Source organism: Erythrolamprus reginae, chromosome 1, assembly GCF_031021105.1.
Source record: "Erythrolamprus reginae isolate rEryReg1 chromosome 1, rEryReg1.hap1, whole genome shotgun sequence".
Lineage (NCBI taxonomy): Eukaryota > Metazoa > Chordata > Lepidosauria > Squamata > Dipsadidae > Erythrolamprus > Erythrolamprus reginae.
In genome coordinates, this window is record NC_091950.1 from 239,616,710 (window position 1) to 239,631,853 (window position 15,144).

The window sequence follows — 15,144 nt, forward strand, 5'->3', positions numbered from 1 at the left end:
AGGCTGGCATCTGAGGTGACTACAAACTGGTCGGGGCACCGGAAGGGAGATCCCTTGTCTAGGGCTGGAGAAGTCCACCACTTGAGGGATCTGCGAACCGTCGGTGGGATGGTGATGCGACGATTCGAGTTGCTGTGGCCCGATCTCTGGAATGGTAATAGAAGCCACTGTAGTTCCCTGGCGTGAAGACGGGCCCAGGGGACAATACCAATATGTGACACCATTTTACCCAAAAGGGAAGATAGGGTGGCAATGGAGGCAGATTGCTGGGGCAGGATGCGAGCAATGAGATCCAAAATGCTGCGTTTTCTCTCAGTGGAGAGGAAAACCTGGGATATCTCAGAATTAATGATAGTTCCCAGATGCAGAATGGAAGTGGATGGATCAAGGTGGCTCTTTTTAAGATTTATGGAGAAACCATGATTCTGTAGAACCGACGAGGTCTGCAGCCACACCAGTTCTGGAATTTCCATGAATTAAAATGTCATCTAAATAACATAAAATATGAATGGGAGAGGCCCGGATATGAGCCGCCAAGGATCCCAAGAGTTTAGTGAAAACTCTGGGAGCTGAGGAGAGCCCAAATGGCATAGCCCTATACTGAAAGTGCCTGCCTTGAAAGGCAAAGCGCAGAAATTTCCTATGGACCTTGGCAATGGGGATACGGAGGTAGGCCTCCGTGAGATCCAGAGACACCATAAAGTCTCCCCGATGTAGAGCTGCTAAAATGGAAGATAAGGAATGCATTTTGAATTTCCTATATTTTATGAACCGGTTCAATTTCTTTAGGTCTAAGATGGCTCTCCAGCCTCCAGAGGTCTTAGGGACCATGAAGAGGATGGAATAGAAGCCTAAACCTCTCTGGAGAGAGGGGACCGGTTGAATAGCTCTAATAGTCAACAAATGAGAAATAGCCTCCTCCATTCGGATACGAGAAGGAGGGGAACTGGGAGAAGGACAAGAAATAAAACGGTTAGGGGGAGGAGAAATGAACTCTAACCTTAGGCCCCTTTCCACAGTGTCAATGACCCAGGGGTCCTTACAAGAACGGTGCCAGGCGGAAGAGAACCAGGCTAGGCGACCGCCTATGGGAAAGGAGGAAAACTTACCATCTGGCTCTTTTGGAAGCCCTGGTAGAAGAGGATCCTCTCTGATAACGGGAACCTCTGCCCCTGGTGGTTCTAGATTGGGATCGAAACCGAGGGGAATACTGACCTGGACTCCTTTGAAATGCGAAGCCCTGATCCTGTTGACGCCCTGTGCGCCGAAAGGGCTGCGGTTTAGGGGCCTTCTTGGTGGTAGGTCCCAAGACCTTTTTCTTGTCTGTGGTCTCTGTAAGGAGAGGGTCCAGAAGGTCTCCGAAGAGGAGGTTACGTTTCAGCGGACCCATGGCTAACTGCCACTTCTGTCTTACTCCCGCCTGCCAAGGGCGGAGCCATAGAAGTCTTCTGGCCGTTGTGGAGGCTGCTACTGACCTGGCTGCAAATCTGGAAGATTGGAGGATAGCATCTGCTACATATTGGGCAGCTGCGAAGATTTTGTTGAAATCCTGTTGGCCCCGTAAGTCATCTGGAGGCAGGTGTGGTTGGAGCTGACGAAGCCACAAGAGCATAGCTCTGGAAAAGAAGGATGCCGCTGCAGCACTCTTAATGGCCCATGAGTCTGCAAGGAGACTCCTTTTGAGCATTTGCTCAAGTCGTTTGTCCTCTGGCCGGAGGACCTCCTCTGCCCTGGGACATGTTAGGAGTTCCTCATAGGAGGGGGAGAGCTTGTAGAGCTTCTTGTCCTTGGGAGTGGGAGTGAAGCCAGCGGTTGGGTGGTCCCACTGTTTAAGCAAGGCATCCTTAAACAACTTGGGCATAGGAATTACCTCATTGTCTTCCTGTTCTTCCATGAAATAAGGAAGATTTTCCTCCGGGGGGTCTGAGGAAGAAGTAGCCTGTTTTTCTTGCCCGGCTAGCCCCGTGGATACTCTAGCTTTAAGCAGGAGAGATTTGAAAAGCTGCGAAGGGAAGATAGCAGCTGGGGCTGGAATCTTAATCTGAGATTCCTCGTCTTCCGACAGACGCTGAAAGGGGTCATCATCCTCTTCTGCATCCACGTCCTCATCCTCTTCCTGAGAGGAGTCAGAGACCTCCATGACTGGGGCTCTGTAGGAAGGAGAAGAACTCACGGGACGGGAGGAGCATGGAGGGGGATGAGACAGAGAAGGCACATTGAAAGATGAGAGTTTAGCGTCAATGATGTTAGTCAGAATAGTCAAGATAGACTGAAACTCCGGTGGCAAGGAAGAAATATCAGGGAAGGTGTTTTATCGAGAGGAACGAGCATTCACACACATCCGAGGATGCGAACTGAGCGAATTCTGGGGAAGGGGTGGATCCAGCAGTCTTTTTTAATACTAGGCTCAGTTCCAACGGATTGGACAGGAGCAACCCACGTGACTGCTGGACCCACTCCTTCAGTACGGAGAAGTCTAAGCGGCAGACAGAAATGACAGCTGCCTGAAGCATCTCGAGCCACAACTCAGCTCCTAGAGAAGTGCCAAATCCACAATTTAGTAACTGATGGTATTAAAAAACACATTCACAGTAATTGAAGGATCAATAAAACCTCGCAATGGATATAGCAACCAAATTTTTACCAGTTTACAGGAGGAATGGGATGGCACAACCGTCCTCACTGAGCAACTGAGTGAAAAAGCTGTCAAGCATAGCATCAACGGTGGCACCTGAACGGCTTTGACATATTCAGTCCAATCAGAGAGCAGATGGATTTAACCCATTCCTGGATGCTATCTCCACCATGAGGAAGAATTTTACAGTTTTACTTCTTAAAACCCGTTTTAATTTTCTGAAGAAGAAGTTAGATCAGGTGAAAAATTATCTTTAAGCACTCATATTTTCACCATCCACACTCAAGAAATATCAAGCTATTTCTCTTCATGTATTCAGGGCAAAGCAATCACGACCAAATTTTTAAAATTTCTATTGTCAATAATTACCATTCAGCTTAAAGGGAATTCTCTGTATGGAATATTTTTCCTGCAAACCTTAACATTGCAAAACCAATGATTTCCTTTCTTTTTAAAAACAAAACAAAACAAAAACCTACATTAGATTTTTTTTTAAATGACAAGAACTAATACCTAGAATGAATAAAGAGGGAAAAAAGAATGAAAGACCAAAGCTAAAACTTCAGGAAACCTACCTACCTACCTACCTACCTACCTACCTACCTATCTATCTATCTTCCTACCTACCTACCTACCTACCTATCATCAATCCATCCACCCATCTATTTGATTTCCACATTTCTTTTACAGTTGTTATTATAGATATAATTTAACTATTTATTTATTTTATTTATTATTTTCTGCCTTCTTTGTAAAAATAATAAAGACAGAATGCAAATACATAAATAAAATAAAAAGTTAAATTATATCTATACTTATAACAAGTGTAAAATTATAAGTAGGCTAACATACCTACTACTCCTTCCTTCTCCTATTTTCCCCACAATAACCTTGTGAAGTGAGTTGGGCTGAGAGAAAGTGACTAGCCCAATGTCACTCACTTGACTCTCATGATTAAAGTGGGACTTGAACTCATAGTCTCCTCCTGCTTTCTAATCTGTGACAACCACGAGACCAAACTGGTTATTTTATGGCAGTTGTTCTCAACCTTGCTAATGCCGCGACCCCTTAAAACAGTTCCTCATGTACTGATGACCCCCAACCATAAGTCTAGTGCCAGTTCTCCCAACAGAGCTTTAAGCTGATTGGTAGGAAAGTTGAGGACCACTGTTTTATGGTAACAGCATTGTTTACATTTTCCTGTAATCTATCATTTTTATTCTAGTTATCAAAACCATATACTATAATTTCATTTCCCTCCAACAAAAAAGTCAATGGGTTTTCAATCATCATTCTCAGTGGTTAAAAACTGATGCCATTTGTAAAATCAAGGCAAACAGGAAGATTAATTCTATTTTAAATGTTCTAGTCATAAGACTACAACATTTGAATACTCATGTTTGATTGGTTTTGCTGTGACTTCTGTTGTTTTTGGCTGAAAGAAACTTAGAAAAATATCCTGTTTATTGCTTCAATATTTCTCATTTTGAAGGGTTAAGATGAAGATGATAAATTATTATCAAAACTATTTGTCGCTTAATTTAAATATCATCCCTAAATTATTGCAGTTCAGTGATACAATATTGATCAATGTTATAGAAGTTACAAAAATAATATTGCAGAATAATAAAAATGTTTTCTGCAGCCATTATTATAGTGGTGAAAACATTGTTCACTTGAATTTTTAGATTTACAAATGAATGTTCAGTTCTATTATGATAAATGCCAACATGTTTAAGCACTTAAACAAAAATAGATTGTGACATAAGCCTTTCTTGACTAGAAACTAACCAGCATCTTAAGGGCGAAAATACACAAAAACTCCACTAAGATTTTACAAAGGCGATTGCTTAATCAATTTTCCATTCAGTGAAGTGGTTTCTGTTGAACTAGGAAGGAGTTTTTAGTTTTAGTTCAATATTTACCAAATTTATAGTTAGGCTTACTAGACACTGTGCGAACCTCTGATAAGATAATAGCTGACTGGGAAAAATATTTAAAAGTAACAGCAGTATCTGTATCTGAAGACACATGTCTAGCATTTGTTCAGATCTTGAACACAATGACTTGATTTAATTCCAGGGTTAAATCATAATCTAATGCTGCAAAAGTTTGCTTTAGCCTCAATTTTTTCTATATTAACTTTGTCTTAACTGCAAATTCCTTTAAGGAAAGACAAGAACTAAAGACAATAAACATAAAATTAATTAACATTTGGAGGCTCCCAGGAAAAGATGACCAGAAAGGATCCCTGTCTCAAATTTTAGAGACATTTCTCAAGTTAGTCTTTTGTACCTTTTCTCTATCAATAAGAGAATGAAAAGAAATCTGTAATACAGACAAGAGTAACTAGTCTGAAACAAATCTAGTGTGTGCTACAAACGATAATCAAATTTCACTGTAGTAACCTGAGGCCTCTTTCAATGAAAATTAAAAAAGGTTTTTCTTACATATTAAAAGTGTGAACACATTATTTCCAAAGAAAAACAGTTACATGAATTTCATTTTTTTAATCAGTTAGTTAAAGCTGCCTCATTGATACTCACTGTTGTGCTTAAAGACTCTAATGGTTGCACCTGATAGCCTTGCACCAAGAACAAGCGAAGTATGGTTCAATTCATCACTTAGAATTAGACAACCCTGTGGAAATACATAGCAAAGAATTATAATAATATGTATTGTATATTATTGTAAAAATAATATAAATTAAGCAAGCAAGCAAACAATATTGTTTGCCTTATTTAACTTTGTTGTAATTATCACCAGCTATAAAAATAGTAAATAGAAATCTAAGGAACCTAAGGAAAATACACTGCAGATGCCTCTCTTTCTCTCTCACAAAAATGAATTGAAAGAAACCATGCCTTAAAATATTACCATTATAATAAAATCAGAATAAAATCAATATTGACTAATAATTATGGCTAACACATACATATGTCCGTATAATTTCATTAAGAATTTTGAATATTAATAAAATCTAATGCAAAATAAACTTAAAAAGAATAGAAAGAAAAAGTAAGAAATACAAGGGCAAAAGAAAAAAAGAAAAAGAATAAGGAAAGAGAAAAGAAATATATTAAAAGGTGATTTCCAACTTTCATTACAATTATACAAAAATTTAGTGATTCTTCACCCCTCCTAACATTGCAAACAATTGTTTCTTCATCCTATCCCTTATTTATAGACAAATTCATAAGACATCTTTTCAGTCCTAATGTATGTATGTCAGCAAAAAATCCATAAGGATTGCCAGAAGCAATGACTTATCTTGTTTCAACCTTGATTAAAATAATCAAATATTCCTTCCTTTTAACTTATAACATTCTTTAATTGATGCAAATATTGTCCTAGGATTCGGCTTCTCATAATTTATTTGTCTCATCACATGGTGTTCTTCATGTCTTTGACAAATCTCCTTTGAAAATTGTCTAGGTCACTCTCTAGGTTTATAATTTATATTTCCCTTTTGAATGTTAAAACATAGCCAAATTCTTTGTAGATCTAGTGAACCATCCTTTTGCAAGACATTCTCTTCACCTGTCAGTTATAAATCCAGTCTTTATCTTGTCAGATCAAATTTGTTCGAGATCTGTCATTTCTTCAATAACATATTTTTGATGTATACTCTGCATAGAAGCAGAAATTATTATTGACATTGTTCATAATGTGGTTTCTAATTTCTGATTTCGTTCTTCAAAATACTCATTCAGCATTTTATAGGCTTGAATTTTTACAGTCCCAAAATTTTTTAGTCCCCTCTAGTGTCCAGTTTTTAAGTAATAAAATTACTTTTCTCTATTGTGTCTTCCAAAAACCAAAACAGATCTATTTCCCATGAGAAGTTGTTAGTTTTTTATAATTAATTCCAAAATCCTATTCTAAAATCCTGCCTTTTGTACCAACAGGCAGGTGGGCTACTTCCCTCCCTCCATTTCTGATCGTGATTGTGGAAGAAGTTATCCAAATTTACACAGATACTTGGAAGATCATTGTCCGTTATACCATCATGCTGGAGGAGTAATACCTCATTAAAAAAACTTGGTCCAGATGACCCGGCTGGTAGTACAAAAGGCCCTTTTCCAGGGTTACAGGAGAAGATGGTCAATGGTTTTGAAGACAGAAGAGGGTTCTACATCCCAACAGTAGATAAAGTGGCAAAGTATCTTTTAACTCTTATGATTTAAACGATCTTTTGTTCGGGTTAGAAGGCAAACTCACTCAATGTTTTCAAATTTGCCATTCTGAAAGTCTCCAAAAGCTTAAAAGTAGTTAATGAGCAATTTCCAAAAAATATTATTAGCAAGTGAGATTAGTGAATATAGGCACAGGTCATGCGGTTGCAAACAAGATGGCTATTGCTGTCACCATCCAGCATTCAAACCAGTAAGACATAGCTGTCTTACAGTCTTGTTCTAAGAATGGTTGTCTAAGACACAGGTACATTATCTCCCAACCTCTCTTTATCCAGAGAGGTTCTGAATAGTGTTGGGCAAACCGAACCTGAACCCGAACTTTAAAAAAAGTTTGGGTAAAGTTTGGATTCGGCGTTCAGCTGAACCCTGTGAAACACCACCGCCCGGGAGGAGAGTGGGAAATCCCATCGTGGGATTTCCCACCTCCTTTTGCTTGCCACAAGCAAAAGGTGGTTGGCAATTCCACGATGGGATTCCCCACTCTCCTCCCGGATGGCGGCGTTTTACAGCATTCGGCCGAACCCGAACCTAAACCCGAACTTTACAAAAAAGTTTTAAAAAGCGCTGTTGTTGCTTGGGTTCGGGTAAAGTTCGGGTTCGGCGAACTCACCTGAACTTTACGGCAAAGTTCGGGTGAGTTCGCTGAACCCAAACTTCATGAATTTCGCCCAACACTAGTTCTGAAGAAATGGTCTACCCATCAGCTCTTCATTCTGCATGGCAGTCATCAGCTCTGTTTTCATGAAGACATCTTCAATTCCCTCATTCCTCCCTGGAAGCCAAGGTTTTTCAGCTGTACTTTAACTAATGACAGATTTTGATGTATTACTGTATTACTAATTTAAAGTTTGTCTTGGTAAAACTTGTAAATACGAAGGAGTGATTTAATTTGGTACCTGAAAAAGAGTTAATAGTAGCCAGATCTCTCCCTCCCCCATTTAAACTAAAGTTGCTATCCAACTATGCCAATAATATGAGGTTTTTTGAGCCATCTGAATTTTGATCACATGATCACAGGGATCCTGCAACAGTTATAAGTCTGAAAAGGGTCATAAGCCGCTTTTTTTCAGTGCCTGTAACTTTCAACAAACACTAAATGAACTATTGTAAGTTGAAGACTATTTGTATTTGTTAAAGATCTGAGAAGAATTAACTGAAGCATCAAAATCCTATGCTCATAAAATAAATTGAAGAAAATGGATGAGATCTGTATTTAATTAGTACTAATTTAGGAATTAGAATATTGATAATATTTCAGATTTCTTCTACCATATTTTGGTCTGAAATATATCAAATATCTTTAGCATGATCAATACTTATTAAAACTCATTTTTCTTTTTTTGGCTATATCCTTACATTTGGAATTTTTCAAGGCATCAGGAATGATGGATTGTTTTTGCAGAGGAATAGTTAAACAACAACAGCATAAGATGAAAAAAAATCCCCTGATTCGCAGCCATGGAATACTGAGAATGTACTATTTATCAACATGAATTAGTCTTTTTTGTTTTGGACAGAGATAAAAAAGAAGACTCAGTAAATGTATCTCTTGGTTCGTGGACAAGACAAAATCAGAGGCATCAACAGTTGACAACATGAATGTTTCAGTGTTATAATCCTTGCTTCACCATTTTGATGAAATCATAGAATTGTGTACATGCTTCTTAATGAATGCCAATTCAAGTAGTACAGTTTGACAGTTTCCTAATTATGCAATCCTAAACAGACTTACAAAAATAATTTCAGCAACCATATACAAGAAACACATAGATTTTGTTTTTTAAAAATGAAGCCTTTAGCACAGTCCCTTCATTGAATTATAGGCACTATGATTTTTAACAACTATACTTTATTATAAGTTAATACTTAATGACCGTAGTATTACCTCATCAATAAAAAAATTAAGAATGCATCAAGTCTATTTTCTAATAGCCTGATTCCTGAATCGTACAGATTTCCCATCTGTAAACACATAAACAGTTTGACAAAACTGTTCCATTGTGTGTATAATTAAAATTCTTATAACACACCAGAAGTGGGTTGCTCCCGGTTCAGCCCGGTTCTTAGAACAGGTAGCAACGGTGGTGGGAGATTCTGCCCACCTACCTTGGACACTTCTGCGCATCCACAGAAGCGTTGCACTTGAGCGAGCATACGAACCAATAGCAACGGGTTTTAGAACCCACAACTGTAACACAACAATGGTTTCATTTCTGTTAAATATCAGAAACCCTCTCTTAAACACTGCCCAAATGAAATTAGTCTGCTGTTGTATAATTTTATTTAGTTCAGCAATATTTAAGTAGGAGAAACAGTTCCTAGAGGTTATCCTAATATGTGCTCCTTCAACATAGCAGTGTTAGAAGCAAAAGTTAATTATTAAATCAATTAAGTTTAATGCAAAATATGCGGAGAAGTACCACAGGTTGTCTTGCTTTCTAAAAGAAATAACACAGCTTTCCAATGTATAGTGTAGTATATTTGGAAGGATGTTCACTTACCTTCCCTACTAATGCTGGAATATTCATAGAATTTGTAGCAAACCCCATACCAAATGCCAGAGCTGATTCAACACCAAGGAATTGTGCTACCGTATTTTCTAATTCCACATGTTTATCAAAGTTTCCTGTTATAAGCAGCAAAAAATATTTAAAGGATCTCATTAGTATCATTCATGAACATCTAAGTTAAACTATAATACAAATTTATTTACTTTCACATATCAGCACTGACAATTTTAAAAATTCTTCATTTTTAAATTTATAATAAAAAGTGGTATGTTTCTTATAGGGAAAATATAAATTGTGTTATAGTTAAAGCACCTATATTCCAATTTTTAAGATAGATAGTGATAATGTGATAAAAAGAAATACAAACAAAACTGGAAATGCATTGAGGATTGAAGAGAAACAAACAACAAACATCCTCCACAAAAAGCAGAAGAATGCAACAAAATGAAAATTTCACAGAAACATTACAGCCAATAATTTCTTTTAAAAAAATATTTTTTATTATTTTCAAAAAAGGACAAACAAAGACATACAACATTGAACATTTAAGGAGCTACCATTGCTCCGCTTATCGTAGAAGTCTAACTAATACAGAATATAAAAAACTCTAACTATTACCAGATCTATGCAGAAATACCACACTTGCAAATTACATTATCATTAAATTTAATTCTATGTTTTTAAGATTAAAATTATTGATTAAATTTCTTTATGTTTTAAAAAATGATATACTTGTATATATATATATATATATATATCTAAAGAGCAATAAACAAATTAAGCACTTCTAAGTTAGTTATAATATAAACTATTTAATTCTATCTTATGATTTTTTGAATAATCATTTATTCTTGTATATTTAATTTTTAGTACTGTTTTTAACATTCCACCAATCATATACTTTATCCCAAATTTTGTAAAATTCTGTTTCGGTTTGATTGTTCAAACGTTTAGTCATCATGTCTAATTCTGCACATTCTATAATTTTTTTGAATACCTCAGTGTCTTTTGGTATCGTCTTTTCTTTCCATTTTTGTGCGAATACTATTCGTGCCACCACCAATATATGTATTATTAAATAATAAATTTCTTTTTTATACTTTATATTTGAAATACCCAATAAGAAGAATTCAGGAGATTTTTTGATCTTCTCCTTTGTTATTTCATTTATCCAATTCTCTACTTTATTCCAAAATATTTTTGTCTCAGAACAAGTCCACCATGCATGGTAATATGTGCCAACTTCTTTTTTGCATTTCCAACAAATAGGCGATACAGATGGAAACATTTTAGAAATTCTATATGGTGGGAGGTGCCATCTATAAAACATCTTAATTTGGGTTTATTTAAAAGAGATTGATTTTGTTATTTTCCAATTATACATCCATATCTTTTCCCAAGTATCTAAATTGATCTCTTTACCAAAATTTTTGCACCAACTGATCATATTATCTTTCAGTATCCAACCAATCGTTCTATGGTTTAGTAAATATTTATAAACATTTCCAATTGTCTTTGTTTGGTTTTGGAATAATAATTTGCTCAATACATTGTTTTCTTTTTAAAAAATATAAGTCTTTACGTCTATTTGATATCTAGAACTAATCTGCATATAATGCCACCAATCTAAATCTATACCTAACTCGTATAACTCTTGTTTTGTTCTTAATTTTACTTGATTATCTAACAAGTCACTATATTTCCAAATCTTACCTTTTCCTTTAAGATTCGGGTGTACAATGGCTTCAAAGGGTGAAACCCATTCTGGCATTACTAAAAAGTGATTTTTCTTTATTTCATTCCACACTTCTATCAATGCTTTTCTAATAACATTATTTTTAAAATATGAGTGAGTTTTTAATTTATCATACCATACAAATGCGTGCCAACCGACCATCAAGTCGTGCCCTTCTAGATTAAGCAATCTTTGATTTTCTAATGTCAGCCATTCTTTTATCCATGTCAGGGCCGTGGCATGATAATATAGTTTCCAATTTGGGAGACCTAGGCCTCCTCTTTCCTTACGATCTTCTAATGAATTTTGTTTTATTCTTGATTTTTTACCTTGCCAAATGAATTTTCTTATTATCTTGTTCAATTCGGCAAAGAATTTCGTTCCTGGATTTATTGGGATCACTTGGAAAAGAAACAATATTTTTGGGAGGATATTCATTTTAACTGTGGAGATTCTCCCTACAAGTGATAATTATAGATTACCCCATATTTCTAAATCGTTTTTAATCTGACTTAATAATTTTAGATAATTATCATTTTTTAAGGATACGGCTTTGGAAGTCATCCATATCCCTAAATATTTCACTTTTTTCGTGATCTTCATGTTTGATAGATCTCCTAAATATTTTCTCTGTATTTCAGTCATATTTTTTGTTAATATCTGCGTCTTTTCCTTGTTTATTTTCAATCCTGCAACTTTCCCATATTCTTCGATCACCTTTATTAAATTTAAAATAGATTCTATTGGGTCATCCAAAACAAACACTACGTCGGCGGCAAATGCTTGTATTTTATAAGTTTCTTTTCTAATCTTCAATCCTTTTATTTCTTATTTTTATCAACAATGCTTCTAAAGTTAAAATAAATAACAATGGTGATATTGGGCAACCTTGTCTTACTCCTCTTTGTATAACTACTTTTTCTGTCTGTTCACTGTTTATTATAATTTTAGCAGTTTGTTCAGAATATATAGCGTCTATTATATTAAAAAATTTTGTTCCTACTTCCATCTTATTTAATTGTATTTTCATAAAATTCCAATCCACATTATCAAATGCTTTTTTGGCATCCAGAAATATAAGTGCCATTTGCTTTTCAGGATGCTGCTCATAATATTCCAAAGTATTAACTATTATTCTTAAATTATTTTTAATTTGTCTTCCTGGTAAAAATCCATTTTGATCACTATGTATCATATTATTTATAATACTTTTAAGTTTATTGGCGAATATTGATATAAAAAATTTATAATCGACGTTCAACAATGAAATAGGTCTATAATTTTCAATTTTTTAATTCGTTCTGATTTTTTAATTTGTCATCCTTGTCCTCTTTTTGCATTAAAATTTCTAATTTTCTTAATTCTTCTACTAATGTTTCTTGATATTTTTTCTTTTCTTTTTTCTTTTTTGCTACAAATGATATCGTTAGTCCGCGTATATATGCTTTAGTTGTATCCCATAAATTTTGAGGAGTGGTATCGGTATTTTTATTTATTTTTTAAAAAATATCTAGTTCCTTCTCTATCCATTTCTTATATTCTGGATCTTTTATTATAGTTCTATACATTGACCAATTCTTTATTTTCCTTTTACCTTTCCAATATATGGACAAAGGGTTATGATCCGCCCAAGTATTTGTCTCTATTTCTATTTCACTTATTTGTTCCATTATATGAATAGGAGCCCAAGCCATATCAATTCTAGACCATGTCTTATGCGGGTTGGAATAAAAAGTATACTGTTTATCTTTTAAATGCTGTTCTCGCCATACGTCTTTTAATGATAATTCTGAACTCATTTTCCAAAATGACGTCGGTAAAATTACCTTTTTTTTCTTTTCTTTTCTTTTCCCATTATAATCCATTTGGTCATCTGAGATTGCATTAAAGTCTCCTATTATTATCATATTTTCAATTGATAACTCATTAATTTTTTCATGTAAATCTTTATAAAATTGTTTTTGATTATCATTTGGTGCATAAATTGAGACAATTGTTAGTGGTCTTGTTTCTAAATCTAATTGTACTATCAAAGTCCTTCCATCCCCATCATTATATATTTCTTTTGATTCAATTAGTTCATCAATATACATTGCTACACCTCTTTTCTTTTGATTGGCCAAAGTAGTGTATAATTTTCCCACTTTTGAGTTTTTAAGGAGACTTCTTTTTGATTTTTTAATATGGACTTCTTGTAGAATATTTATCTGGGCTTTTTGTTTCGTAAGTTTAATTAATACTTGGTTTCTCTTCCTTGGGTTATTCAATCCATTTACATTGACTAAAAATATTTTCAGATCATGTGTCATCTTTATTTATAGTACCTTTTAGCTTCTTTTGGTTCTCGGAGTCGGGTATCCAAAATTAAATCCTGTGAGATCTGTAGTTGTTTCTGCTTCACCACCAGTGCTTCCTCCCCTCCACCACCTGTGGCCCCCATCATATCGTCACTACGCTTTGGTTGAATCTGAATTTGTGCAGTGCTGTCCAGTCCACTGCGTGCTAGGAAAGATCTTGCTTGTTCTACACTTTCTATTTTCACTCTCGTTGATTGCCATGTTAGGGTCAGACCTTCTGGTATCAGCCATCTGAAAACAATGTTCTTTCTAATTAGAATGCTTGTAAGAAAATAATATTGTCTTCTACTCTCTCGGACTCTCCTCGGAACTTGTTTCAGAATCGTGATTTCTTTCCCATTGCGTTGAAAGGATTCATTTTTTGTGAATCTCAGTATCTCGTCTTTGACGATTCTTCTTGTAAACTTAATGTGGACTTCTCTGGGTAAATTATGGCGCCTTACATAGCCGGTCTGGACTCGGTAGACTTCGTCGATTTCTTTTACCAGTTCTGTTGGGTCTAACTGCAAAATAGCTCCCATGACTTCTGCCATTTTTGAAGGTAAGTCTTCATCTTTTTCTTCTTCAATGTTTTGGAACCTCAAACCATGTAGTGCGGAGTGGAGTTCTAAATTGGTTATTGCTATATCAAAGTCTCTGCGGGCTGCATAGTTACGGTCTTCATATTCTTCTACTCTCTGTCCCACATCTTGGATTTTTTCTTCTGTCACTTGTATTCTCTTTTCGCTGTCTTCTAACTTTTGTTGCATGACTTTTATATTTCCATCCATTTCGACAACATTCCCTTTTACTTCAGTTAATTCAGTTTTAAGTTCCGCAATTTCTTTTTTAATTTCGTCTTTCATCTCCTTCATCTCTTGCCTCAGTTCTTGTAGATAAGTTTTCATTTCTTCTTTGTTTGTGTCACTTTGAGTTTTTGCCTGGGTTTGTAATGCCTTGATGTCTGCTAGTGCTTTTTGGATAATCTGAAAACTAGGGTCCATCGTAGGCTTGTCTTTTTCTTTCTCTTTGGTCAACATTGTGGGTATGGTCCTTTGTTGTAACGGTGATGAAGTTGGGGAGACCCTGGGTGTAGAAGTTGGGGCAGGAGTAGTTGGTTGTTTTCGCCTTGTTATTGTAGTCACTGAAGTCACACTCTGTGCCCTGTGGGAACCTTTCATAATCCAAAGTTACTGTTATTATTTTATTTTAAAAATTATTTTAATCTAAATCTTATATATTCTTAATAGGAAAATGAAACAGAAAAAAAAGAAAAAGAAAAAGAAATTAGATGTATCAATTCAATTCAATTAGTGCTATAATTAATTGTTTGGTTTAATTAGAAAAGAAAATGGAAAAGAAAAAGAAAGGAGAGGGGGAAAGGTAAAGAAATATTTCAGTGAGTTCCTAGACTCCTTAAAAAGGGGATCAGGTGGGGGAAGGGAAGAAACCAATATTCTAGCACATAGCTGTTTAATAATGAAAGAGAGAAAAGATATAAATGTGATTTTGAAAGGGGAAAAAATAATAATAATTGAAGATAAAAGATAGAAAGGGGAGAGAGAAAAAAGAAAAGAAGGAAGGAAGCAAGTGAAAAGGAAGAAAGATAAAAAGGGTTTCTTTAAAAAAAGGAAAACAATAAAAAACTGGAAAGAGTTTCTTTAAAAAGGAAAAAAAAGGAAAAAGGGAAAGAAAATATTTTATATATTTAAAAAATATGAAAGAATATATA

General features: G+C 35.2%; 1 protein-coding gene across 1 annotated transcript in view; it reads right to left on the reverse strand.

Annotated features, from left to right (window-relative positions):
- SPTLC3 (serine palmitoyltransferase long chain base subunit 3) overlaps positions 1–15,144 on the reverse strand; it is a 106,108-nt gene that overhangs the window by 31,147 nt on the left and 59,817 nt on the right. Inside the window, exons 5-6 of the mRNA XM_070738151.1 lie at positions 9,333–9,457; positions 5,182–5,275 (exon numbers count right to left, since the gene is read on the reverse strand). Coding sequence (XP_070594252.1) covers positions 5,182–5,275; positions 9,333–9,457 — 219 coding nt within the window. The remainder of the gene's footprint in view (positions 1–5,181; positions 5,276–9,332; positions 9,458–15,144) is intronic.